The sequence below is a fragment of the Nesoenas mayeri genome (genome assembly GCF_963082525.1).
Source record: "Nesoenas mayeri genome assembly, chromosome: 2".
Classification (NCBI taxonomy): Eukaryota; Metazoa; Chordata; class Aves; order Columbiformes; family Columbidae; genus Nesoenas; species Nesoenas mayeri.
The window spans coordinates 163,646,387-163,671,358 of NC_137543.1; the positions used below are offsets into that span (position 1 = coordinate 163,646,387).

Sequence of the window (24,972 nt, forward strand, 5' to 3'; positions counted from 1 at the left end):
AGTGAACGTTATTTCTTAAGAAATAATGGCAGGAGTAAAGCTCCAAGTTTCTGAAAGTCCTTTTTCTTTCTCTCTTCTTTTTGTGGGATATGAAGAAATTACTCCTGCATTTCTCTCCTTTACCAGATGTGTTTTGGTTTCCTGCAGAGTTATCCGTATCTACTCTTTCCTGCAGCTGACGATGCGTTTTTCCTTTGTAGGGCTGGGGTTTGCTGGGGCCCAGAAATGAACTCTTTGACGCTGCGAAGTACCGGCTCCTCGCTGACCAGCTGGGCTGTCCCGATGAGCGGTGGTGCTCAGAGGGCAAGTGGCGCTCCAAGTCTGGCCCTTCCCTCGCCGACTTGTCAACCTGCTGGCGACGGATGGAGCCGGACGATTCCATCCAGCCCATGGAGCAGGGCAGGATGCCTAAAGCAATGAGGAGAGAAGAGCTGGAGGAAGGGGAGCTGGAAGAAGGGGAGCTGGAGGAAGGAGAGCTGGAAGAAGAAGCCATCGATGTTTCTGATTATCTGCCGATGGCACATCAGGACACTCGAACCCCAGGCAGAGATGCAAGGTACGTCTGCCCTGACAGCTGCTGATCCAGGGCACTAGAGAGAGCTTTTTCTTTGTAGCTGCTGGACCCCTGCGGTTCCTCGCGGTTGAGCTGCAGCTTGCCACCTTGCTGGTGTGGTGTTTAGCTGAGCCAAACGCTCACTGTGGTTCTGTTCTCTGTGTGAGCAATAGCGGGGCAGCCTGGGCTTGTACCCGGCTGTCCGCACAAGGGAATGCACAGGCGTCTTCTCCCAAGTCTTGCCCTTTGGGCAGGCTGCTCCCCACTCGTTACCTGCATTTCTTCTTCTGTGCTTAAAGAGATTTCTGTTCCCAGAAACTCTGTATGTGCACTTAGGCCTTTTTTTGACCACCCTGGTTTTGAGAGCGACCTTAAATCTGCTACTTTTCGTCCCCATGGTTGCTTTCTTGACTTCATATTTTATGAGCACAAATCTTTGATTTTTAATAGTCAACAGGAGCAAGATCAATGAGGACCCGGTGGTGGTTGTTTTTAGGAATGTTCTTTGGATTCAGTTATTTATTAAATGTTGATGCTGTCTGCTTTGTAGCGCTAGAGTAAAGGTTTGGTTGCTTTTTAGTAGGTGGCTTTACAGGACTGGGAGATTGTTCTGTGACTGACAGATTTTAGTAGCAAGGTGCAGCTTGACTTTTCAGATGACCAAAATTATCTGTGCCTTTAACTACTCAGTTTCAGACCTGCAGCGGGGTGGGTCTGAGCACACAGGGTGGATATTTGTACATCAAAGTGTTCTCGTTTTCCACCTAGCCGAGGAGGGAGCTCCATTGAAATGACAGACGACAACACTGCCATCCGTGCCCTGACGCAGTTCCCGCTTCCCAAAAACCTCCTGGCCCAAGTGATTCAGATCGCGACCTCCTCCTCCACAGTCAAGGTAGGGTGCTGTCTGAGCCCTGCCAGGGGCAAAGCTCAAACATCCAGCTGGAATCACTTTGGATGCGTTTTTTTGGGGCCGTTGAGAACTGGGGAGAGAAAGGAAGTTAAAACTAGGCCTAGAAAAATCAACCTGAAGAGTAAGACAAAGACTTTGTGGTGAGAACGGAGGAAATGTTGTATTAGAAGCATGAGGAATGTTACTTGAGGCCAGGTCAACAGAGAAGCTGCTGTCTGAGTGAAGGAGAATATTTTCTAAGGTATTGGGTTTGCATTTCCCCATCTATCTGCATCAAACACAAGTTTGTGTTACTTGGAGCAGTGTGTCATTTCTGTGCTGACAGAATCTTTCCACAGCTTGGTTCTTGCCAGTTGTGGTGTGACTCCTTGGTGTGTCACCCACCTCCCTTCCAGACCTCATGTGCTTGGCAAACAGGAGCCGCGCTCCACCCCGGAGGCTCCTGGTGACGTTCTCCATGCAGCTGTTGGCTCTGGCTTCTGCTTATCCAGTGCCTCGGGAGGTGGAATTCAGTGCAGTGAACCCATTCTAGTGCACTGTTCAAAAAAACAAAAACCCAAACAAAACACCCCAAGAATTTAAGCTCTGCTTAGAAATTTTGAGGTGTGTTTGAAAATGCCTGCCTAATGATGTAAGCTCTTAACATCTCCCCCAGTCTGATGTTGGTTTTACGCCTTGTAGGAATACATGCAGTTCCGTACGGTAGGCACCAAGACCAAGATCTGCAAGCTCACGCTGCGCTGGCCCTGCCCCATGACTTTTGCTGCCAAGGGCCGTCGCAAGGTGGAGGCAGAAAACAAAGCGGCGGCGCTGGCCTGCCAGAAGCTCAAGGTAAGTGCCCGTGGCTCCTGTGTCCCATGTCTAATGTGTCAAATAGAGGCTCCTTGCACCTGACTTACCCTCTTGGAGCCCAGTGGGGTGACGCCTGAAACTTTCTGATCTTTGATTTTGTGTTTAAGAAACATGTATTTCTGAACTGTGAGATCCAGTCCCAACTGCTGTTGTACCCCTCTGATCTGTGGGGAGCCCTAGAAGGCAGCTGTGCGCATTTTGAGCCCTCAATAAATGATGTGTGGAGATTGCCCTGAAAGCATTAGCCTGTTCTCTTGGCCACTTTGCTGATGTCTACTAGGACACATCATCTTCCCCTTCATGTTGGTGGACTAATCCAGAAACGTTGCTGTGATAGTTTAGCTGCAGACTCTAGAGTCAGCAGAGAGGTCCGAGAAAATAGTGCAGGACTTACTGAATTACCAGAAGCACAGCAAGAGTGTGAACGGCACTTGTGAGAGATTTTTGTCAGATATGATTGTGGCTGCTGTTTCTCTGATGGGTCTGTTAAACCTTTTGTGAGTGTTGTGTTGGGGCCAGATAGCAGCTGGCTCCGGTGTGCCTGTCTCACCAGAGCTGAGGTGGGATCGCATCTTGTTTCTTGCTGTGGCAAAAGCAGGAGGTAGTGGATTTAGGATGTGGGGTAAGAACTTAACCTAGCTGAACACACAGGACCTGTGTGCTCTCCGCACCAGCGCTTTGTGTGCAGCAATCTCGTCTGATAGCGGCACTCGCCTCTTCCTTTGCAGAGCCTCGGCTTGGTGGACAAGAACAACAACCCCCTCAGCCACGCCATGTACAACATGACATCGCTCCGGGAGCTTGGGGAGAACCAGAGGAAACCCTGCCACATCAAAGTCCCCGAAGCGACCCTGCGCAAGATCGAGAACTACCTGAACCACGTAAGGCTTGCTCAGCTCTCTGAGAGCGCCTTTGGCTGAGCCTGTTTAACATCAAGAATTGCATGTGGGTTGAGAGCTTCATGTCAAACCGTGCAGGGAATTCATGGCTTCATAGTTTGCCACAAAAACTGATCAGTCTCTGCTGACCTTGGGGGAGGGGAGACCCTTTCTGTGATATTTGGCTTTGGGGATGTAGCAGAGTGTGATTTGCTGATAGCTTGCTTTGTAGGCTTAGGAATGGTGCCTTGTGCAGGGCTTGGGTCTGTTAGCCTCTGCGTGTAGCTTTACAAGGACCAGGTGTCGGTACATGCACGTTTCCCGTAGGAGTGTCACACAAATTGTCCGTCAGCGGTGGGTGCAGGTCCCTGGGCTGGTGCTTTCACTCGGGAGATCCCTTGTCCTGGTGGACAGACACCCATGGGAGCAGAGACAGGGTTCCTTAGGAGCGGTCACCATCAGGGCAGGAGTTGTCACCACGGTGAGGCTAAGCAGAGCTCAGGTACAAATGTGTGTATCTTACAAAAGTCACTGAAAATCATGCCCGTGTTTGGAAGCTGGCAAGTCACTGATGCAATAGTACTCTTGGGCCTGAACGAGAAGGATCTCAGGCAACCTTTACAGCATCTTATAGCCACCATAAAGTAAAGGAAGCAGTAGTGAATGTCCTAGAAAGCCAAGACTGTGCCTACGACAGCAGCTGCTTCTGAATGACCCGCTGTAGTGGTTAGGAAAGTGAGAAAAACAGCAGCATCTTGAAGGAGCTTGGTCTGCCTCCCGTGCTTACGCACACATGAGCTGTCACACCGTGCGTGGAAGGCGTGGGTTTGTGGCTCTGAATAAGGCTGGATCCAAAAGTACCGATTTGTAGCTGAAATTTTAATCCTCCAAACATTTGGACCAGTGTTTTGGTTTGTGTTCTAGACTATTCCTGACCTATTGTTGCTCCTGTTAGTTCTTCCTGTGGGATGTGGGGCTTCTGTTTTTTCTTTTGCCAAGATGGAATATTTCTGGCTTAGCTGAACCCTTACATTTTGTGCCAGTTAAGTGTCTGGGCTTCCTGAGGGAGAGAAGGGTGGTGGTGTAACTTGATAGTTTCCAAAAGTCATCTTTGAGGGCCCCTTGCATCACTTGCATGTGCTGTAGCCACTGACTTGAAGAGCTTAAGTTACTGTTCTGTGCCTGTCAGTTCAGGCATCACTGCTAAGACCTCTCTTAAAATAGGGACGCAATGAGGAAAATGCAGGGAGCTGCCCAAATTAATTCTCACCTTAAATAACCTCAATTCGGAATATAAATGGCTGGGTTACTAAAAGTCTGAAGAGACTTTGATCACTGCAAAGCCTGTCTGGCTGAGCCTGTTCCAGGCACTTGGTTCTGCCCTTCTCAGGACTGGTACTAATTTTTTGTCCCTACCAACTTTCTCTGTTTCTCCCAGTATCCCGTGGACATCAGGGAATCCAGGCCCCGGATTGCTGATGACATGATGAACCTGAGCAAGGAATCTGGTGCGATAAGCGATGCAATCACGGGGAAGACATATATACCCATGTTGGAAGCAGAGGAAGTGCGCCTTAGCCAGAACCTCCTGGCCCTCTGGAAAAGGAGAGGATCCTCGTGGCAGGAGAGCCACCCGCTGCCGGTAGATCCTCACAAAGACACCATCCTGTCAGCCATCGAGCAGAACCCTGTGGTGGTAATAGCAGGAGACACGGGCTGCGGGAAAACCACGAGGATCCCGCAGCTCCTGCTGGAACACTACATCCTGGAGGGCCGCGGCGCCCGCTGCAACGTCGTCATCACCCAGCCCAGGAGGATCAGCGCCATCTCGGTGGCCCAGCGTGTGGCACAAGAGCTGGGACCCAACATGAGGAAGAACGTGGGCTACCAGGTGCGACTGGAGAGCAAGCCGCCTGCGCGGGGGGGAGCCCTGCTCTTCTGCACCGTGGGCATCCTGCTGCGCAAGCTGCAGGGGAACCCCAGCCTGGAGGGCGTCAGCCATGTTGTGGTCGATGAGGTCCATGAGCGAGACGTCAACACCGATTTCCTGCTCATCCTGCTGAAAGGCATCCAGAAGCTCAACCCCGACCTGCGCCTGGTCTTGATGAGCGCCACGGGAGACAATCAGCGTTTCTCGCGTTACTTTGGGGATTGCCCTGTGGTCAAGGTGCCGGGTTTCATGTACCCGGTGAAGGAGTACTACCTGGAGGAGATCTTGGCCAAGCTGGGCCGGCACCGACACCGGCACTATGAGATCAAGGTGGGTGTGCAGCACGGTGGCGGAGCTGTGTGCCTCAGGCGAGCCACCAACTTGGGGTTGTCCTTCGCAGGGATGAGACTTGGTGATCCTTGGGGTGCCCTTCCAGCCCAGGACACTCTGTGATATCAGCAGGGGAGAGTTTGGGTCCGGAACTGGTCTCTCCTTCCTGAGGCTGTTGGACAGTGTTTGTTTAGCTTTAGTCTCACCTCAACCCTTATGAGCTAAAGCCAGTTAGTAGTCCCAGAGTATTTTAATTATATTGTGGATAAAGATGACTTCATATTTGAGTCTAAGTTACTCTTATCTCCCTTTAATGTAAAGTTTGTTTATGTTTGAGTAAGCTGACAGCTCATTGTACTTGTCTGTGTATAAATAGTTGCAGAGCTGAATGTTCACATGCTCTGTGTGAGCCTGACCCAAGACGAGGATGGTTATGGCTTACAGCAGTCTGGTACCCACGTGTTTGCCTTCCTGCACGGCTGAATTCCCTGCTGACTACTTTTTGCAACTGGTCTTGCAGTTCCTCTGGGGAATTCCCTCCAGCCGTGCAGTCTTTGCTGTGGGGGTCTTACCCCGGTTGTGGGTCGTGCAGTCACAGAACAGTTGAGGTCAGCAGGGGCGTCTGGAGATCACCTGGAGCAGCTTGCTGGACTGGGACCTGTCAGCCCGTTTCTCCAGCCTGCAGAGCTCCCTCCCTGTGGCTCAGCAGCTATCTGGTCTATCAGCAGCTTCTCCCAGTTCTGTATCATCAGCAAACTTGCGGAGAAGGGCATCCCGCTGCCTTCAGGGCAATCTTTCTGTTTCTCTTGTGGCTGTATTTTTTTACCTGCATATTTTAAGCTGGCTTGGTACACATGTTCCAAATTACTGAGAGATACAAAAGCTGCTGCTCTATGCCTGCTGAATTTGAAGTTCCAGGTGCATACGGTGCAGTTTTGTCCCCGAAAACACAATGTTAATTTTTGTTACTTGTTAGGTACATAAATCTCCTTTAGCTTCCGAGTCAGGAGAACAGCAAAGGGACTGTATATCCTCACTGCACAGCAGAGGAAAGTGGCAGCAGTTGTGACCAGAGCAGATCCAGATGGAGCCCAAACCAGGCTCTGGAGGTTCTTGGCTCCTGGTCCTGGGCAGACAGTCCAAGTACAGGGGTTTGCTCTCTCTGGAGGCTGCGTGCTTTCCTGCTGTCTGCGAGATTGCCACTCATTTATCTGCATGTGTCCTGCTCTCTTATCCAGCAATCAGATGACGAATGTGTCCTTGATCTTGATCTGATCACCGACCTCGTGCTTCAGATCGATGCCCATGGAGAACCAGGTAGGTTCTGCCTTGCCCCCTTCCTCTTGCCGTGGTGGGGAAGTGAACTGTGGAAAGCCCAGACCTTTTGCAGATAAAACACGATGCTGAGCTGAGCTCAGCAAGGCCACCCTGAATTCCAGTTGAACTGAGCCGTCTGAAGCCCTGTGGCATGAGCTAATTCGGAGTCTTTGCTGGAAACAAAATCTGAGTCCTCAGTGACCTGGGGTACGGCTGTTTGTGGGGCGAAGGACACGACTTGTCTGTGTTCCAGCATTTGCAACCTTGTGCTGCACAATTTAGTTATTTTTCTGTACTGGAGACTCATCTCTGTTAAATTTCTTTGCCCAGGAGGTGATGTTTTTGTGACTAAGGCAGGATTCTCAGATGACTTTGAAGAGTTTTAAGTGTTTCAAAGCTAGCAGAGATATTCACCCTCAAACTATGGGTAACCTGCTTTCTTCCTGGCTTTAAAACCTTGCCCTAACGAACTCACAGAAGCAGATACAGCATGGTGGGTATGAAGTCTAGACAACCGTTCCCCTGAGTCACACTCCCATAGTGACTGTATCTCATTAGTTCACAATAAATATGATGTGAGTTTCCTTAGCGATCAGCTGGCGGGGTCATCGCTGACCTGGACTCTGCTTTTCTTGGAGTTTATTGGGCTAAAACGTTGCTGTGGACTTGGGGAAATAACGGGTGTCCTGCCCGGGCAGCAGAAGCAGTTCCTGTGTCTCCAGCTGAGGAAAAGTGCTTGGATTTCCAGGCTGCTCGTTCTTATGTCCTGCTCCGTTCCAGGTGGGATCCTCTGCTTCCTCCCTGGCTGGCAGGAGATCAAAGGGGTGCAGCAGCGTCTGCTGGAGACGCTGGGATCCCAGAACAGCCGGTACCTCGTCCTGCCAGGTGAGACGGGATTTGGGGGAGCGGACAGACCACTTGGCTTGAGGAGCCGCTGCAGCTGTTCTGAGCAAGCTTGGACACTCCGATATATGTACTGTTTGTGTAATTGTGCGTGTTAAGCACAAATAACTCCTCGTAGCAGAGGCCATCCAAACCTGTGTGTGATCAGACAAACTGGCTTCCTGTTTGCCTCCAGCAGTTCAGAATTAGGTGAGGAAGAAACTGCTCAGTTTGCCATTGCTGCAGCTGTGTGCTGAGCCTACCTAGAAAAGATCTTCCAGCCCTGTTTTGTGGAATGACATGCACTCTGTAGCACAGCTTGGATTAGTGAATTTAACGTTCTCCATCCCAGGAGGGAAATTTATCACAAAAGCCAGTACTAGTCTGCAAGGCTGTAAGATTTTTGGGGTGGGTTTATTTGGGTTTGTTTGGTGTTTTCCTTATTCAGTGTCAAATAAGGCCAGCCAGGAGCACAACTTTGAGCAGCTCAGTTGCTAATTAATGCAGGTGTTCTGTGAATCTGCATGTTCTTGTGCTCCCCTGCTGCTCTGTGCGGCTGCAGGGAATTCTCTGCATCACTGATCTGTAACAGGGCAAATATGTGATACAGAAGAGTTTCTGATAACCATTTTTGACCAAGTGAAACCAAAGGACGGTGAAGATATCCCATTCCACCGCCTCACACATCTTTTGCAAAGGGGAGAATGTGGGAGGGTGTGGGACTTGTGCTTGGGGCGCAGGGACGTTCTGGTGGTGCCGTTAACCCCGCTGGGGTGGGGGGTGATCTCAGCCCCTGCTGATGTTGAGCCACGGTTGAAGCAACTGAAGCAAGACCTTCCCTAATGATGGGTGGCAGATTCTTCCTGTGGTCTGGCTGGCAGGAAACCTGTGACAATGCCTGTCAGTGTAACAAGTGGTGTCCCCAGCCCTGTCCCCCTTTTCTGGAAGCAGGAGGTGATGGTACAAGAGGGCTGAGAACCTCTGCCCACCTTGGCCTTGTACTGCAAAGCAGCTCAGCGGGGCAGGACTTGACTGGTTTTTATCTCCTAGTGCACTCCAACATCCCCATGATGGACCAGCAAAACATCTTCCAGCGGCCTCCTCCTGGCGTCAGGAAGATCGTACTGGCCACCAACATCGCTGAGACCTCCATCACCATCAACGACATCGTCCACGTGGTGGACAGCGGCACGCACAAGGAGGAACGCTACGATCTGAAGACCAAGGTACTGCCACCTTCTTGCCTCTGAGTGCATTTGGGACGTACTGGAGCTAATTAATCTTTTCAGAGGAACGTTTGAGATGCTGTTAATGATGTGATAGAACTGCTTTCCTTTTGGCCTCTGGGGCACTGGTGCTGTGTCCCTGTTTGGGGACAGAGCGTGCGGCTCATCATTCAGTGAGTCTTTGCCTTTACCAGGCTCCCCATCAACTTCTGCTGAACAGGCAAAAGTCTGGTGTCTTCAAAGATGATCTTGAGGGTCTTTTCCAACCAAAATGATTCTATGAAATTTAAGGCCAGTCCTGCTCTCTTCCCATCGCTCTGTTAGACCATCCAACATCTGTAGCTTTTCCATATGCTTTCTGCCTTTTCTTTTTATTTCGCCATAAACCGCTTGTGTTTGAAGCTATCTTGACCCCAGTGCCTCAGCTTGTTGGTCATCTTTATGGGGGAAACAGTTTTACACTGCTCTTAGGCCGTGTTGCTGGTGGTGTTGTGCCCTGTGAAGGCTTTTGTGCCTGCAAATCTTTAACAACAGGAAGGCAGCTGTGCCACTGCTGCTCTTGGAAGAAATTCTTCCCCCGGAGGATGGTGAGGGGTTAGAACGTGTCACCCAGAGAGGTGGTGGATGAACCATCCCTGAGACATCCCAGGCCTGGGCTCTGAGCACCCTGAGCTGGTGCAGATGTCCCTGTCATGGCAGGGGGGGCACTGGGGGCTGGGAAGGTCCCCCCAACACAAACCTTTCTGTGATTTCCATGCTCTTGCTCCTTCCCCTTCCTGTGCCAGAACAGGGCCAGGTGGCAACTCAGACCTCGGAACAGTTGTAGTTTAAGCCCAACCCTTTCACATTTGCCTGGTTCTAACCTGGTTCATCTCACGGCGCAGACCCTGTGGTGCCTGTGCTGGCACACAGCAGTGCTGGCGTGGGGGACACAGGGACCACTCTGTGCTGGCATCTTTGTGCTGTGGAACTGGGTTGGGGATCCAGCAGACAGCATCAGGGTCTCATCCGAGCGCTGCTGCTCGCTAGAGACTGGCGTTGCAGAGTGCAGGAGAGAGGAAAAAGCTTCCGTTGCCCTTTAGCAGGGTGGTTGGTCAGTCATGAGGAGTTCCTGAGGTCTGTGGACGGGAAGGAAAGCTGCATTTAAAGAGGACAAAGAGCTGTGTGAGGATTCACACCTAATCCCTCTGCTCCTAGGTGTCCTGCCTGGAAACGGTGTGGGTGTCCAAGTCGAACGTGGTACAGAGGCGAGGGCGCGCTGGCCGCTGCCAGTCGGGGTTTGCCTATCACCTCTTCCCTCGCAGCCGCCTGGACAAGATGCCAACCTACCAGGTCCCAGAGATCCTGCGCACCCCACTGGAGAACCTGGTGGTTCAGGCCAAGATCCACATGCCGGAGAAAACGGTAAACACAGCACGTGCCTGCAGAACTGCAGGCGACTGAACCAGTGGCTGGGACCTGCTGGGTGCTGTTCCAGAGTCGTCATTTGACCTCAAACATGAGCAGGAAAATCCCAACATGCTGATGACTCTTTAGTATTTCCTAAATGCAGTGCTGCCTAGGGATGTTAAGACCAGGAAATGTATAGATTACTTAAATTACAGAGTATGTCTGAAAGACTGCAAGAACGGAGAGGGCTGAGCTCACATCCCTGGAGGCAAACGAGGAGGGAACCGTGTTGCAGGCTGGAGCAGGGCAGTGTGCTCCGCAGGGCTCTCCCACGCTCCCAGATGGGAAACATCCCTTTTTTCCTCTTTTCCCTTCTCCTCGCTGTGTTGCAGGCAGTGGAATTCCTCTCCAAGGCTCTGGACAGCCCTGACATCAAAGCTGTGGATGAAGCGGTGATCTTGCTGCAGGAGATTGGTGAGTGAATGCTGCGTCGTGGTGTGGGTGTGATGGAAGTGCGTTTGCTGCTGTTTTAAAGATGGGAAGCAGGAGTTGGCATGGGACAAACTGGGCAGGATTGTCCCTACGTGGAGATGGCAGCTGATGGGAACTTCCTGAACTGTACCCATTGCGGTGCTGTTTCCCATACTGCTTGCTCAAGAAGTGGGGAGAACTTAACAAGATTTAAAAGAAAGATGGGGATGATAAAGAAAGAAGGAAAACTGTGATCTGGAGTTCATAGCTGGGGTCTTGTGGGTTCTCATCTGGCTTTTGCAGCCTTTTATCTGGCCTGGGGTCAGACCAGGGAGGTTTTGGGTGCTTATTGCAGGCCCTGTGCTGTGTCCTTTTCTGGAGGGGACACCAAATCTTCCAGGCCTGGCAGGCGGGTTCTCCAGCAGCTCCCTGAAGCCACCGGCCACCACTTTGGCCCCACTTAGAGCTGATGGATGTGCCCTTGCGGGCGGTTCTGTTGCAGGAGTGCTGGACCAGCGAGAAGCTCTCACTACTTTGGGCAAACGCCTCGCCCAGATCTCCACAGATCCTCGGCTGGCGAAGGCCATTGTCTTGGCATCCATCTACCGTTGTCTGCACCCTCTGCTCGTCATCGTTTCCTGCCTCACCCGGGACCCCTTCAGCAGCAGCCTGCAAAACCGCGCAGAGGTGGACAAGGTGAGGAGCCCCTCTTGAAGGAAGGCGGAAATCAGGAAGGAGTGGATAGAATAATTTTGGTTGGCAAAGACCCTTAAAATCAAGTCCAGCTGTTCCCCCAGCCCTGTCCCTGCCCCATGTGCTGAGAACCTCATGTCCGTCTGTCCAGCCCTGCAGGGATGGTGACTCCAGCACTGCCCTGGGCAGCCTGTTCCAATGCCCCACAGCCCTTTGGGGAAGAAACTGTTCCCAGATCCAACCTCAACCTCCCCTGGCGCAACTTGAGGCCGTTTCTTTGTGTCCCTGTCTCCCCTCAGCTCCTGTTCTCCAGCTGAACCCCCCAGGTCCCTCAGCCGCTCCATCACACTTGTGCTCCAGCCCCTCACCAGCTCCGTTCCCTTCTCTCAACTCGCTCCAGCACCTCAAGGGCTTTCTTGGCATGAGAGGCCCAAAACTGCCCCCAGGATTCGGGGTTTGGGCTCCCCAGGTCCCAGCACAGGGACGCTCACTGCCCTGGACCTGCTGGCCACACCAGTGCTGGTACCAGCCAGGATGCTGGTGGCCTCTTGGCCACCTGGGCACACGCTGGCTCATGTTCAGCCGCTCTCACCAACACCCCCAGCTCCTTTTCTGCCGAGCAGCTTTCTTTTCCTGATGTGCGTGTCTGTCTCGCAGGCCAAGGCTGTTCTGAGCCGGGAGAGCGGGAGCGATCACCTGGCGTTCGTCAGAGCCGTGGCGGGCTGGGAGGAGGTGCTGCGGCGCAGAGACAGCCGGGCCAGGGACAACTACCTGCAGGACTATTACCTGTACGGCCCCAGCCTTCGCTTCATCAACGGTGAGTCCCAGAGGCCTCTTCTGTCCCCTGGAAAGGCTGAAGAACGCGGTGCAGAAAGGGGTAGATGGGGCAGGTGAGTGCTGGAGCGGGCGCAGGTTCTGGCTTTGGTGCTCTGGAGGCCACAGGCCAGGTCTCCTGTCCCAGCGCCGAGGCTGAGCCTCCAGCATGTCCTGCTGCTGCCCTGTGGCCGTGACTCCATCCAGCGGGGCCAGGGAGAGGCCGATCTCATTCCCTGGGGCGCTCTCCTCCCTGCAGGCCTTGTCAAACAGTTCTCGGAAAACCTCTATGAAGCCTTCCTGGTGTCATCCCCGTCTGACTGTACCATGCCCTCCTCCGTGTGTAACCAGTACAGCGAAGAGGAGGAACTGGTCAAGGGCGTCCTCATGGCCGGGCTGTACCCCAACCTCATCCAGGTACTGCCTCCCACTCTGTCGCTCTCTGGGCTCACTGGTTGCTGTGGGTAGTGTGGAGGTGCTAGAGACGTGTGTGTCCTTTTGAGGAGTGGCCACCCCAGCCTGCGCAGGTCGTGGTCTGGGTGCCATTGAGGTGGCATCTTCCTCCTCCTGTTTGCTGTCCGGTGGCCGCCAGGTCTGGTCACCTCCGTGTTGCTGGAAGTGGAGGAACGTACCTACCACTCCGCAGGGTTGAGGGGAAGGCGGCTGGCTGCCGGTTTGCAGGTGTTGGAGATGCTCTTGTTGTTCCAGGTGAGACAAGGCAAAGTGACCCGCCAGGGGAAGTTCAAACCCAACAGCTACGCGTACCGGACAAAGGCCGGCACCGTTCTGCTCCACAAGTCAACCATCAACAGGTGAGTGATCACGTGTGTGTCACCGTGGGAGGGTGGGGACCTGCTGGTGGTTCTGAGGACCCCCTTGCTGCCCTCGACACGTGTGACGCTCCCTGCGGGTGACACAGCCGTTCCCTCTGCAGGGAGGCGTCCAAGCTGTACAGCCGCTGGCTGACCTACTTCATGGCGGTGAAGTCCAACGGTGGGGTGTTCGTGCGGGACTCCTCCCAGGTGCACCCGCTGGCCGTGCTGCTCATGACCGACACCGACATCCACGTCCGAGGTGAGTGCAGCGGCCGTGGGGCTGACGGGTCCATCTGTGTGTCCTCTCAGGCTCCTGCAGGCTCCTCTGAGCACCCGTTCCCCAGCTGTGCCCCGGCCTGAGGGGCTGCGAGGTGGCGACACTTGATCTCTGGGTAGCTCTTTGTCCCCCAGCCAAATCTCTTTCCCTGTTTCAGAATCGGAGAGTCACAACACATTTTGTGTTGGAGGGACCTTCCCAGCCCCCAGTGCCCCCCCTGCCATGACAGGGACATCTGCACCAGCTCAGGGTGCTCAGACCCCGTCCAGCCTGGCCTGGGGTGTCTCAGGGATGGTTCATCCACCACCTCTCTGGGTACCTGGGCCAGGCTCTCACCACCCTCAGGGCCAACAATTCCTTCCTCATGTCCAGTCTGTCTTTCTAAGCCTCTTGTTCTGGACAAGGTGCTGTTGAGGGCCACAAAGGCGATGGGTTGTGAGTGTTGCCAGCTGTAGCTCTGCAGGGCGGTGAGGACACCGAGCTCCGAGCAGGCTCCTGCCTGCAGGCTCCTTGCTGGGAGCGAGGAGTCAGGCTGGCGCGTAGGGAGGGGCGAGCCCTTCTCCCCATGGACACGCTGCTTTAACCCCGGGTTTTTAGAATCACAGAATCATTGAGATTGGAAAAGACCTGTAAGATCATAGAGTCCAACTGTTAACCCAACGCTGCCAAGGCCACCACTAAAGCATGTCCTGAGAAGCTCATGTGCACGGGTCGGCAGTGCCGCGGTTGGCCTCGAGCTCGGGAACCAGCGGGAAGCTCTCGGCGCGATGGTCAGAGCTGCTGGGCTCTGGTTGCTCTGGGCTGAAGTCGCGCGGGCAGACCCGCTGCGGCGGCCGGGACGGGCCCCCCGCTCCCTTCTCACCTCCTCTCTTCTTCCCACCAAGACGACGGCTGGCGAGCGACCGTCTCCCTGACGGACAGCGACCTCCTGGTGCTGGAGGGAGACTCCTACACCATCCGTCTCCTGCGGGATTTCCGCGTCTCGCTCTCCAAGATGGTGGAGACGTGTCTGTGCTACGAGATGGCGGCCATCCCCGGGGACCTGCACCACCAGCACAGCCAGCTCCTCGACATCCTGGTGGATCTGCTCAAGGGCCCGCCCGGCAGCTTCGGCGCTTAGGCACAGCCGGAGGATTGTGTGGGGACTTGTAATTTGTATAAAGATGTTCACAAATGTTTATTTAAATAAAAGTTCTATTTATCCCTTGTGAAGTCATCTCTCTCCATCCTAGAAGATTAATGTTGTCTGAATCTCCTGCTGTCGGCTCCGGGCACGGTCACCGCCGAGGAAGAGCCAGCGCCGGGAATGGACTGGAAGCGCCGATGGGCCCCAGCGCCGCGGACGCCCCCTCCCAACCCAACCGGACGGCAAGACCCTCAGCCGCTGCCCCCTCCCCACGGGGCCGGCGGGAGCTGCTCCTGGCGCAGGAGCACGGACGGACAGACAGACGTGGCTGTGGGGCCGGGTAGAGCGCGGATCCAGCAGCTCCGGCACAGCCCGGCGAGCGGCGCCCTCGTGGTCACCGTCCCCAGCGCCCCAGGACACGGCTCGGCCGCAGCATTGCAGGCGGGACCCCGAGGCTCAGCGCCCGCCGCGGCGTCACCGCCGAGATGTGACTCGTCCTTCCGAACCTCCCTCTGCTGTTTGTCCTCTTGCGTTGTTGTTATGATGTTTTATTTTGAATTCCTCGTTCTCCCGCCGGAGCCGGATCCCCGTCACTGCTGCACGGGCCGGGACTGCGCCGCCTGTGAGCGCCTTCTCCCGCGGGAAGCCGGGAGCACAGGCACAGCGTTCTTTGTTTTCTATGAACGGGACCATATTTCTGTGGAAGGAGGATTGTGACAGGCACAGCATGAAATGCGAAACCCGGAATTTAATCCCAGCTTTGCCTTGGATTCCCTGTCGAATGAAGACAGTGACCTACCTCACAGGGCTGTTGTGAGGCTTCGGGAACGTTTGTAACGCGCGGGAGCCCTCGGGCTGGACGTTTTGGGAGCGGACGAGCTCCCGGGGCTTTGGGGCGCAGCCGGGGTTGTGCCCGCGGGCGCCGGGCGGGCACGGGGCCTGGGATCATTTGTTTTTATTCACCGTTTTCTTATGCTCTTTGTACCTGAGATCAAGATGAGGTCTGGTTCTGTAGAACCCAATGGCTCAGCGGGGGCTGGTTCAGCACAGGGGGGTCGCTGGCGAGGGGTCCCAGGACGGAGCCGCCTCCCTGGGGTTGCCCTTTGCTTCTCCCTGCTCAAGTTTAATTTACTCCTCATGGGCTTTAATTAGCGGAGCTGTGGCCTCCGCCCCAGGGGCTGACGTGCTGGAGCGGGGTCTGCGGGCCCCGCGGCTCTGGGGCCGGGGGTTTGTGCCCCATCCCCGGGCGTCCTGCGGCCGGTGTTCACCCACCCCTCCCATCCTCATTTCACTTGCTTGAGGTTGTCACTCTGAGTTGAGCAGTGTTTGTTTCTTTGGCCTGTACAATGGGCACTGCGGGGTTCCCTGCAGCAGGTTTAAAACAAAAAACAAAAAAGAAAAAAAAAAAGAAGACTAAGCTATTGTGTAAATGGTTCAGAACTAGTGTGGTATTGGGATACTTCAGTGGCTGTTATGTGATACTGGATCTTTTTACAACATAGAGTAAAGACAATAAAAAGGGATAGAGTAGTAACCGCCTCTGCCCTCTTCTTTCTTTTTTATATATGTGTATTTTAATAGCTGAGAAGAGGCTGAAGTTCAGTGCCTGTTCCGGGGCGCAGCTTTGGAGGAGAGGGGTCCGAGCCGCCCCCAGCCTGCTGGGTGACCGAGCCCCAGGGCTGCCCCGCAGCCGGGGGTTTGGACCCGGCGTGTCCCGTTGAGGCAGCGGGTTGGGGCTGGGCTGTGGCACCGGGGGCTGTGCTGCTCACGGGAGTGAGGGCTGCAGCTGCAGAAAACCCTGCGCTGCCTTTGGGAGCTGAAGGGTCAGGGGCTCAGAGACACCCCCGGGCTCCCAGGGGCACCCCAAGGGTCCTGGGGCTGGGGCACAGGAGCAGCTGCTGCTCCCCAGGGCGCGAGGCCTCCTGGGGACCCGCAGCTCACCCACCCGCGGGGACTCCTGGGGACCTGCAGCTCACGCACCCGCGGGGCCTCCTGGGGACCCGCAGCTGACCCACCCGCGGGGCCTCCTGGGGACCCGCAGCTCACCCACCCGCGGGGCCTCCTGGGGACCCGCAGCTCACCCACCCGCGGGGACTCCTGGGGACCCGCAGCTCACCCACCCGCGGGGCCTCCTGGGGACCCGCAGCTCACCCACCCGCCACCACTTCCTGCCCCAGCCAAGGTAGAAAGGAACTGTGGGCCCCCCTGTTAGTCACAGCGGGTCCAGGACCCCGCAAGAGTGGGTGGGATGGGCAGAAAGCCCCCCGAGGTGTGCGGGGCTGCCTGCGGGCTGGGGGCACAGCCCAGGAACGGGGAGTTTTGCAGCTGAAGGGATCAGAGACAAGAAAATCTCTTCACTCTGCTTCGTGGCGCCCTCTGCCACCCTGGGACATCAGGTGTCCCAAGACGTGCCAACCCCCCCTCCCGGCCTCCCGCCCCCCATGAACTGAGACCCAAGCTGAGGAGGAACATCTAGAAGCTTTATTTAATTTCAACCTTTACAACAGTAAGAATCACAACATCAAATCGGGAAATGTTGCTAAGGAGATGACAGTCGTACAGCCCCGTGCGAGAAGGCAGCAAAGGCAGAACCGAACCGGGCTGAGCCCCCCAAGGCAGGAGGGGGCTCTGCCCCAGACCCACCCCCAGCTCTGTCCCAGCCCTGAGCCCTCCCCACCGCACCCACCGCCCCGGAGGAGCCGGTGCCATCGCAGACCGATCCTATGACACAAAATGCTAAATAATCACATTTAGAGAGCGCTGCCCACGCTGCTCGCTCCCCACAGCAGCCTCCCCTCCACCCTGCAGCCGCGGAAACTGAGGCAGAGCTGACGTGACCCCTGCAGCGGGAGCCAAGAGCCGGCTCAGCCCCCAGGGCCCTGCGCCCCGAGCCCCCGTCCCCACCGCCCTGTCCCCTCGCACTCATCTCCCTACTACGTCGTTACTCCTTGCACCTACATCGCGGGGTAACGGAAGCTGCAGGTGATGCTGATGCTGGGTGGGACGAGCACAAGGGGCGCAGGACGGGGCCTCGTGTTTGATTTTGCTCCAGACAGCAGCGGGCGAGGTGCGAGCTGGGGAGACGGAGCCGCTTTCCACCTAGCCCGGGGGGGTTTGGGTGACATTACAGCCGAGCCCAGAGGCTGCTGAGCTCCAACAGCTCCGGCCGCTGCGCAGGGACAGCACCGACCAGCCCTGAGCGGCCCCGGGCTCGGCCGCTCCCTCCTCCTGCCTGTGGGGGGACACAGGAGCCCCTGTCACCCAAGGACACAAGTGACATTGCTCCTGCTGCCTTCCACCGCCAGAGATTCTGCCTGAGCGACGCGACCACACGTGGGTCCCAGAGCCCCCTCGCACCGACACGACGCGGGGACGACAGCGGGGGCAGCGTAGAAAACTACATTCAGTTCGCAGCCAGGACGCCGACCCCGGGGCGGGAGCAGCAGCGCAGCCGCCAACTCCGCTACCTGCACTGGAACAGTAAAAAAAGCCCCAAAGAACTGTAAATGCCACTGATGCGCGGGGGACGCCAGGATCCGGCAGCTGAGCCCCCAGCCCCGCACCCCTCACACCTCCTGACCCGCAGCCCGGGACGGGCCGTTGCTGAGGGTCCAGAGGCCCCAGCACCTCCCGCTCCCACAGCCCTGAGCAGCCGGGACCTGCGCGGGGCGTCCGGACAGGCCCCGGTACATTCACATCGCGTCTGATTCACACAACTCCCATCGTTTTCCCCCCAGAGAAGCGGCTGCGCCCAGCACGACCGCAGCTCCGGCTCTGCCCGCAGCTCCAGCACGACCGCAGCTCCGGCTCTGCCTGCAGCTCCAGCATGACCACAGCTCCGGCTCTGCCCGCAGCTCCCGCTCTGCCCACAGCTCCAGCTCTGACCACAGCTCCAGCACGACCACAGCTCCAGCTCTGCTCACAGCTCCGACTCTGCCTGCAGCTCCAGCACGACCAGTTTCGGCTCTGCTCACAGCTCCCGCTCTGCCCGCAGCTCCGGCTCTGCCCACATCTCCGGCTTTGCCGCCGCTCCGCTCTCAGCACTAACCCCTCACACCAGCCTCGCCAGACAGGAAACTCGACTCATTTCACCAACACGACTCTCCTCCCATTCTAGCGATGCGTACAGCCGCTTCCTTACGTTTCAAACAACTCCATATTAAAACGCAAGCTGTCCTAGAGAACCAGAGCACGCTAGTGTAGCCAGTTTGTCCGCTAAGCACAGGCACGAGTGTCCAAGTGGCACAAACACAGGGCGGGTTGCGTCCGGCTGGCGCTTTGTGCACGTTCAGACGGGCCCGGAAGCCGCAGCAGCGCCCGCAGACACCAGAACCGCGTCCACACGCAGAGCAGCGCGGGGCGGGGGCGACGCCGCTGCCCCAACAGCCGCAGGGGCTCGCTCGCTCTTTAATTTTTTGCAATCTCGGAAGATAAAGTGCAACGTTGCCACGCGCGTCCCTCCGCGGGCCCTGAACCGCGGCACCGCGTCTGGCAAACCCGGTGACAGCCGGCGCCGCCGCGGCCCCGCTGCAGCTCCCGCCCCAGGCTGGGCGCTGGGACCCCCGTCGCTGCGCCTGCTCCTCCCTGTCCCTTCGCACCCGAGAGCCGGGGGTGCGGCTGGCGCCGAGAACCGAGCAGCGCGGGGCGGTGATATATCCTGGGGAGGGGGCGGGTGGGGGTCCCCGAGAACCGGGGGGCCCGTGGGGGTCGATCTGGCCAGGGGAACACGGGGGTGCTGGGTTTGGGTGCGGAGGGGAGAGGAGGAGGAGGAGGAGGAAGCACGGGAAGTTTCCAGGGTATATATAACGGCCCCTTTCAGGTGCAAATCTGCATCATTCACTCATTTGAATCTGTATCCAGAGGAGAAAAGAAGCACTTCTGAAACTAGCAGACGACTTTGATGCAAACTAGTACAGTTTAATGCCATTTTATTAGAAATCATGCAAACTTTTAATATAAAAAATACAAGTGCAATAAGAATCTTTGTGTCGATACAGACTGCGGGTTCTCGTGTGGCTGCGGCCCCGCACCCGCTGCTCCGGCGCTGCCCCCGCTGCTCCGCGCTGCTTAAATTACTCTGACCACCCAAGAACGCTTTTTTTGTTGGTTTTTTGTTTTTTTACTTTTTTTCGGTTTATTTACATTTAATTTCTTTAGTGTCATTCGCAACACGAAACGAGGAGCTCGCGCCTCACCCGCCGGCCCCGGGCGCTCGGCCCGGCTCAGCGCCACCGCTCGCAGCCCCGTCCTGCTCCGACACGGCCCCGCGCCGCCCGCGCCCGGAGCCGCCGCCCCGAACCGCGCTCGGGACGCGGGTCCAGCACCAAACTTCACCCGCGAGGTCCCGGTCGGCCCCACGGGGGTTCACCCGTCCGACCCGACTCGGGCTCCACCTCACCCGCCACAGCAAATCCTCCTCTATCACGTTCCCGCGCCTTCCGTTCCGGACATGGCTTAATCCCATGAGTTTGCTCCATCGTTTTAAAATATTAAAAAAGAACCAAAAACAAACCCAAACAACCAAACAACCAACCCAACAACAAAAGAAAAGTTACAATTGCTGGATATGTCAATAAAGCCGGCACGGCAGCAGCGGTTAATGTCTCTACTCTCCTACGGTTAAGGAAAAGGAAAGAGAAAAGGAAACTTAGCGTGGGTTTGTAGCACGATAAATCATCAACACGTCGTCACGAAGAATAAAAGGTTAAAGTCAACAGTTAAAACAGCCTAACGTGTGTGTATAATATATATCATCGTCAAACGGGATCGGCAGAAACTGAAGCGGCAAGGAGGAAAAGGTGGGGTTTAGAAAACAAAACTGGAAGGAAGCGAGAGAGATCACAGCTCGTCCCTGTTAACGCCGCCCGGCTCGGCCCCACGGCAGCCGCGGCTCCGGCTCCGGCTCCGGCACCACCAGGGAAGGAAGCCCCTCTCCAGCCGCAGAGGGGCCGCGGCGCTGCGCGGGCCGAGCCGCGGCAGCCGGGACACGCGCTCTGCCGGCGCCGGCCCCGCGGTGCGGCCAGGGCCGGGCTACGAGAGCGAAGCTGCGTTACCGGGGACGGGGTCGGGGTGGATCACAAGCCTTGCTGAGAAAGCGCCGCGGGGGACGGCGGTGACAAAGGTGACCGGCCCGGCTGGACGTGCTGCCGCAGGGGTGGGGGTTGGAGACGGGGGTTCAGCTCCGTGGTGGGTTTGAGCCTTGGCCTTCGCACGGAACGCCAGCCTGTGGGGTCAATCTGCAGCGACACAAGGGCGGGGAGGGGGGGACACACGGACAGGGGAGGGGGGGACGGGAGACGATACCACAATGTCATCATTAGATGCCTGGAAAATAAAAGGCAATTTTCTGAATTAAAACAGGCAAAAAGCCACACACCCCGCCGGACAGGGACACGACGGGCTCGGCTGTGACCGCGGCGGCTGCTCTGCCCCGCCGTCCCCAACCCCGCGCGCGGGGACACCCAACACTCACTTGTTTCTTGGATCTGAGTCTCGAAGCTCTGAACGTCCCTTTGGTCGCCCCCGGCGCGGGGTCCCGCTGGCCCCACGCCGTTCTCCTGCGTCTCCGTGCCGTTCGGGGCGCCCGGCGGGAGCTGCCCCGGCTCCACGCTCCCCTCGGCCTGCAATGACACGGGGAGGGGACAGCGACCAGTCAGTGGGTGTGACACACAGGGACATGGGGTGCAGAGCTCAGCGCCCCTCCCCAAACACGCTGGTGACAGGACGGGCGAGTCATCAGTGTGCCCAGGTGGCCAAGAAGGCCAATGGTGTCCTGTCCTGCATCCAAACCAGCGTGGTCAGCAGGACCAGGGCAGTGATCCTTCCCCTGTGCTCTGCACTGGGGAGGCCACACCTGGAGTGTTGTGTTCAGTTCTGGGCCCTCAGCTCAGGAAAGAGATTGAAGTGCTGGAGGGTCCAGAGAAGAGCAACAAGACTGGGGAAGGGACTTGAGCACAAGCCCTATGGGGAGAGGCTGAGGGAGCTGGGCTTGTTCAGTCTGGAGAAGAGGAGGCTCAGAGCTGAGCTCAGCACTCTCCAGAACCACCTGAAGGGCAGTTGTAGCCAGGTGGGGATTGGGCTCTTCTCCCAGGCATCAGCAATAGGACAAGGGGCCATGGGCTTCAACTCTGCCAGGGGAAATTGAGGCTGGAGATTAGGAAGCAATTCTGTGCAGAGAGTGGTCAGGCATTGGAATGGCTGCCCAGGGAGGTGCTGGACTCACCGGCCTGGAGGTTTTTAAACTGAGATTGGCCATGGCGCTTAGTGCCGTGATCTGGTCAATGGGCTGGAGTTGGACCAAGGCTTGGACTGGATGAGCTCTGAGGCCTTTTCCAACCCACTCCATTCTGGGATTCTGTGATTCTCCTCTGTCTGTCTGTCAGTCCTGGGGACTCAGGAGGAGATTCTCCTCTGTCTGTCTGTCTGTCTGTCCCCGGGACTCAGGAGGAGATTCCCCTCTGTCTGTCTGTCTGTCTGTCCCTGGGACTCAGGAGGTGATTCTCCTCTGTCTGTCTGTCTGTCAACCCCGGGGACTCAGGAGGGGATTCTCCTCTGTCTGTCTGTCCCGCTGGGGGCAAGGCCCACGTCATGTTCTAACAGTTCTGATGCTGCAGACCAGGGTTGTTTCCTCTGCTCCCAGAGCCACCAGGTAATTCAGAATCAGCCGCATTTGCCGGAACAACCCCAGCATGAGCGAGTCCCCGCCTGAGGAGCCGCTCAGGGACGGCACAGAGCAGGATGGAGCTGACAGGATCATTTCAATTGTAAAAGACCCTCAAGATTGAGTCCAACTGTTCCCCAGCCCTGGCACTGCCCCATGTCCTGAGAACCTCATGTCCGTCTGTCCAGCCCTCCAGGGCTGGTGACTCCAGCACTGCCCTGGGCAGCCTGTTCCAATGCCCCACAGCCCTTTGGGGAAGAAATTGTTCCCACATCCAACCTCAACCTCCCCTGGCGCAACTTGAGGCTGTTTCACCCTATTTTCAGCTCACGCTGACTCGCGGGGGTCACAGCAGGCGCCACAGCAATACACAGGTGGTTACAGAAGGTGGAGAAGGAGCTCCATCAAGAGCGGATAAGGGGGAGCAGCCGCAGGCGCTGCCGTGACACAGAGCTCGCCGCACCCACCTTCACGGCTCCTGCCGGCGAGTGTCCCACGTTGTCCAGAGAACCCACTTTGGCTTGGGCCTTCTCCTTGAAGTTCAGCTTCTGGTTCTCGATTTTGACATCTCCTCCCCCTGGAACGAGAGTGAGCGGTTTGTTAAACCACCACAAGGGTCCCACCTCAGAGCCGGCCCCGCAAGGGGTCACCGGGGAATGTGGGGAGGGACACGGCCAGGTAACACACGTCGTGTGGGCTGGAGGTTTTCCTGCGTTACAACGCTGCAGTTCTATAAGTGCAGTCCATACTCCAGCAGGTTTCTTATAAAACCTCCTATTTAAGTACCACTAAGCTCAACTTTGCTTCCCAGTGACAGCAGCAAATCCCCCGTCCCCAGCACTTTGGACGCTTGGCATGGCCAACGGTGGAAGCCAACCCTTTCGGTCTAACAAAAATCAGTGAAAACAGCTGAGAACAGCCGATTCTGGGTGGATTATTCTGCTTCAATCAATTATTCTGCTTTGTGGCCTCGGTGTTGCTTGGGTGGGAACCCCGAGATTTGCGGGAATTCAGCTGAGTCATTGCTGTGTTCTCAGCGGGGAGCACAGAATTCCTGCCGCTCATCCCGTAACGTGCCATTAAAGAGCCAAAAGTGGGTTATGTAAGACGGGAGCTGCTACTGAAGCCTAAAAAGACCTTTGTATCTGCTTTGAAGAACTAGAGGAAAGTCACTTTATCTTCCCAAAGCCTCTGTGAGCACAGATGGACCTTCCCGACTCCTGGACTATGGTAAATATCCACTCTTTTCCAAATGTGAAGGAAAGAAGAGAATTGAGTCAAAGCAGATTATCTTCACAGGGCAGATACAATCTCCCATCTCCTAATCCCCGTCTCTGCTGATGAAACCACCAGGAATCGCTAAGAAGCTTCTAGAAATACTCCCTGAAAGCAGTAAACCCCTTAAAACCATTTCATTCGCAGCCCAGGACTGAATTTGGGTGACATGCACCATCTACCGACGAATCACAAGGAAACGGTAACATTTCTACCTGGCTTGTGCTTGATATTCGCTTTGGAGCCGCACTTGGAGGACACTTTGGAGAGGTCAACTTTCTTGTTCTGGATCTGTACCTGAAGAGGCAAAAAGAAACAGCTCAGCACATGGAAACACTCCTGGGAATGTGGGGCCAAGGGGCCACCTCAACCACCACCTATGAGCCTCCGCGCCCCGTTGGCTGCGTTACGGTCTCCCCTGGGTCCCCAGGCACTGGATGTGGACACTCTAGCCAGATTTAGCACCATTCCATGCGTTTTGTCTCACGGATTCAGCAGTGACCCGGTGAGCCCGGTAACAGCAGAAAAGACCCATCTGCTCCATGGAAAGTGCCGCCTGGCACCGACCGAAACACAAGGAATGAGAATGCTGCGTCTCCTGCTTGAGACCACTCAAAACACAACGTGTGGTCACTCCCTGATGAGACCGGGCCTGCTTCTCTCTGCAGCAAACCAAGATGGGCTTCACTGGAGTCAGAGTTAAAACCTGCAGTAAATCTGAGGAAAAGGAGAAGATAATAAAGCTCTCTCTCCTTTCTTTCACCTTGCAGGCCTTTCTGTGCGGCCGTTTTGAATTAACAGGAGTGACAAATATATGTAGGAGCAGGACTGGAGAAGGATCCGTGTAACAGCCCCATGGCAGTGACTTCAATGCACCGGCCAGGAGTTGTTAATGAGCGGACAAATCACCGTCGGGTTTTGTTGGCAGCTTTTCCTCCCGCCGAGAACGGGACACAGGGACGGATCACGGTGCCCCAGTGGGACAGACTGTTCCAGCCCCTGTCACAGCCACAGAATCCGAGTGTCAGGGGTTGAAGGGCCCTGGAAACTCATCCAGTGCAATCCCCCCACGGAGCAGGAACACCCAGATGAGGTTACACAGGAAGGTGTCCAGGCGGGTTGGAATGTCTGCACAGAAGGAGACTCCACAACCCCCTGGGCAGCCTGGGCCAGGCTCTGCCACCCTCACCCCCAACAAGTTGCTTCTCATATTCAAGTGGAACCTCCTGTGTTCCAGTTTGCACCCATTGCCCCTTGTCCTGTCCCTGGTTGTCACCAGCAGAGCCTGGCTCCATCCTCCTGACACTGCCCCTTTCCATCTTGATCCCCAGCAATGAGTCCCCCCTCAGTGTCCTCTTGTCCAGCTCCAGAGCCCCAGCTCCCTCAGCCTTTCCTCACACGGGAGATGCTCCACTCCCTGCAGCATCTTGGTGGCTGCGCTGGACTCTCTGCAGCAGTTCCCTGTCCTGCTGGAACTGAGGGGCCACAGCTGGACACCATATTCCAGGTGTGGTCTCCCCAGGGCAGAGCAGAGGGGCAGGAGAACCTCTCTGACCTACTGACCACCCCCTT

At 56.2% G+C, this 24,972-nt stretch overlaps 2 protein-coding genes across 3 annotated transcripts in view; one reads left to right on the top strand and one right to left on the bottom strand.

The window, feature by feature from the left end:
* Positions 1-14,551, top strand: part of DHX30 (DExH-box helicase 30) — a gene marked incomplete at its 5' end in the record, with an annotated part of 32,883 nt that extends 18,332 nt beyond the window's left edge. For both annotated transcript variants that reach the window (XM_080339804.1, XM_080339803.1), the window contains 16 exons: positions 201-556; positions 1,322-1,448; positions 2,148-2,297; positions 3,047-3,199; positions 4,635-5,456; positions 6,695-6,773; positions 7,554-7,658; positions 8,706-8,881; positions 10,079-10,285; positions 10,663-10,744; positions 11,244-11,437; positions 12,092-12,251; positions 12,507-12,664; positions 12,956-13,059; positions 13,182-13,321; positions 14,224-14,551. In XM_080339804.1, the coding sequence (XP_080195930.1) occupies positions 201-556; positions 1,322-1,448; positions 2,148-2,297; positions 3,047-3,199; positions 4,635-5,456; positions 6,695-6,773; positions 7,554-7,658; positions 8,706-8,881; positions 10,079-10,285; positions 10,663-10,744; positions 11,244-11,437; positions 12,092-12,251; positions 12,507-12,664; positions 12,956-13,059; positions 13,182-13,321; positions 14,224-14,459 (3,249 nt within the window). In that variant the 3' untranslated portion in view covers positions 14,460-14,551. The remainder of the gene's footprint in view (positions 1-200; positions 557-1,321; positions 1,449-2,147; positions 2,298-3,046; positions 3,200-4,634; positions 5,457-6,694; positions 6,774-7,553; positions 7,659-8,705; positions 8,882-10,078; positions 10,286-10,662; positions 10,745-11,243; positions 11,438-12,091; positions 12,252-12,506; positions 12,665-12,955; positions 13,060-13,181; positions 13,322-14,223) is intronic.
* A 388-nt stretch (positions 14,552-14,939) lies between these two features.
* The window catches only part of MAP4 (microtubule associated protein 4), a gene marked incomplete at both ends in the record, with an annotated part of 104,740 nt that continues 94,707 nt past the window's right edge, over positions 14,940-24,972 (bottom strand). Inside the window, 6 exons of the mRNA XM_080364245.1 lie at positions 14,940-15,162; positions 15,265-15,404; positions 19,064-19,122; positions 20,938-21,085; positions 22,593-22,702; positions 23,616-23,697. Of these exons, the coding sequence (XP_080220371.1) occupies positions 14,940-15,162; positions 15,265-15,404; positions 19,064-19,122; positions 20,938-21,085; positions 22,593-22,702; positions 23,616-23,697 (762 nt within the window). The remainder of the gene's footprint in view (positions 15,163-15,264; positions 15,405-19,063; positions 19,123-20,937; positions 21,086-22,592; positions 22,703-23,615; positions 23,698-24,972) is intronic.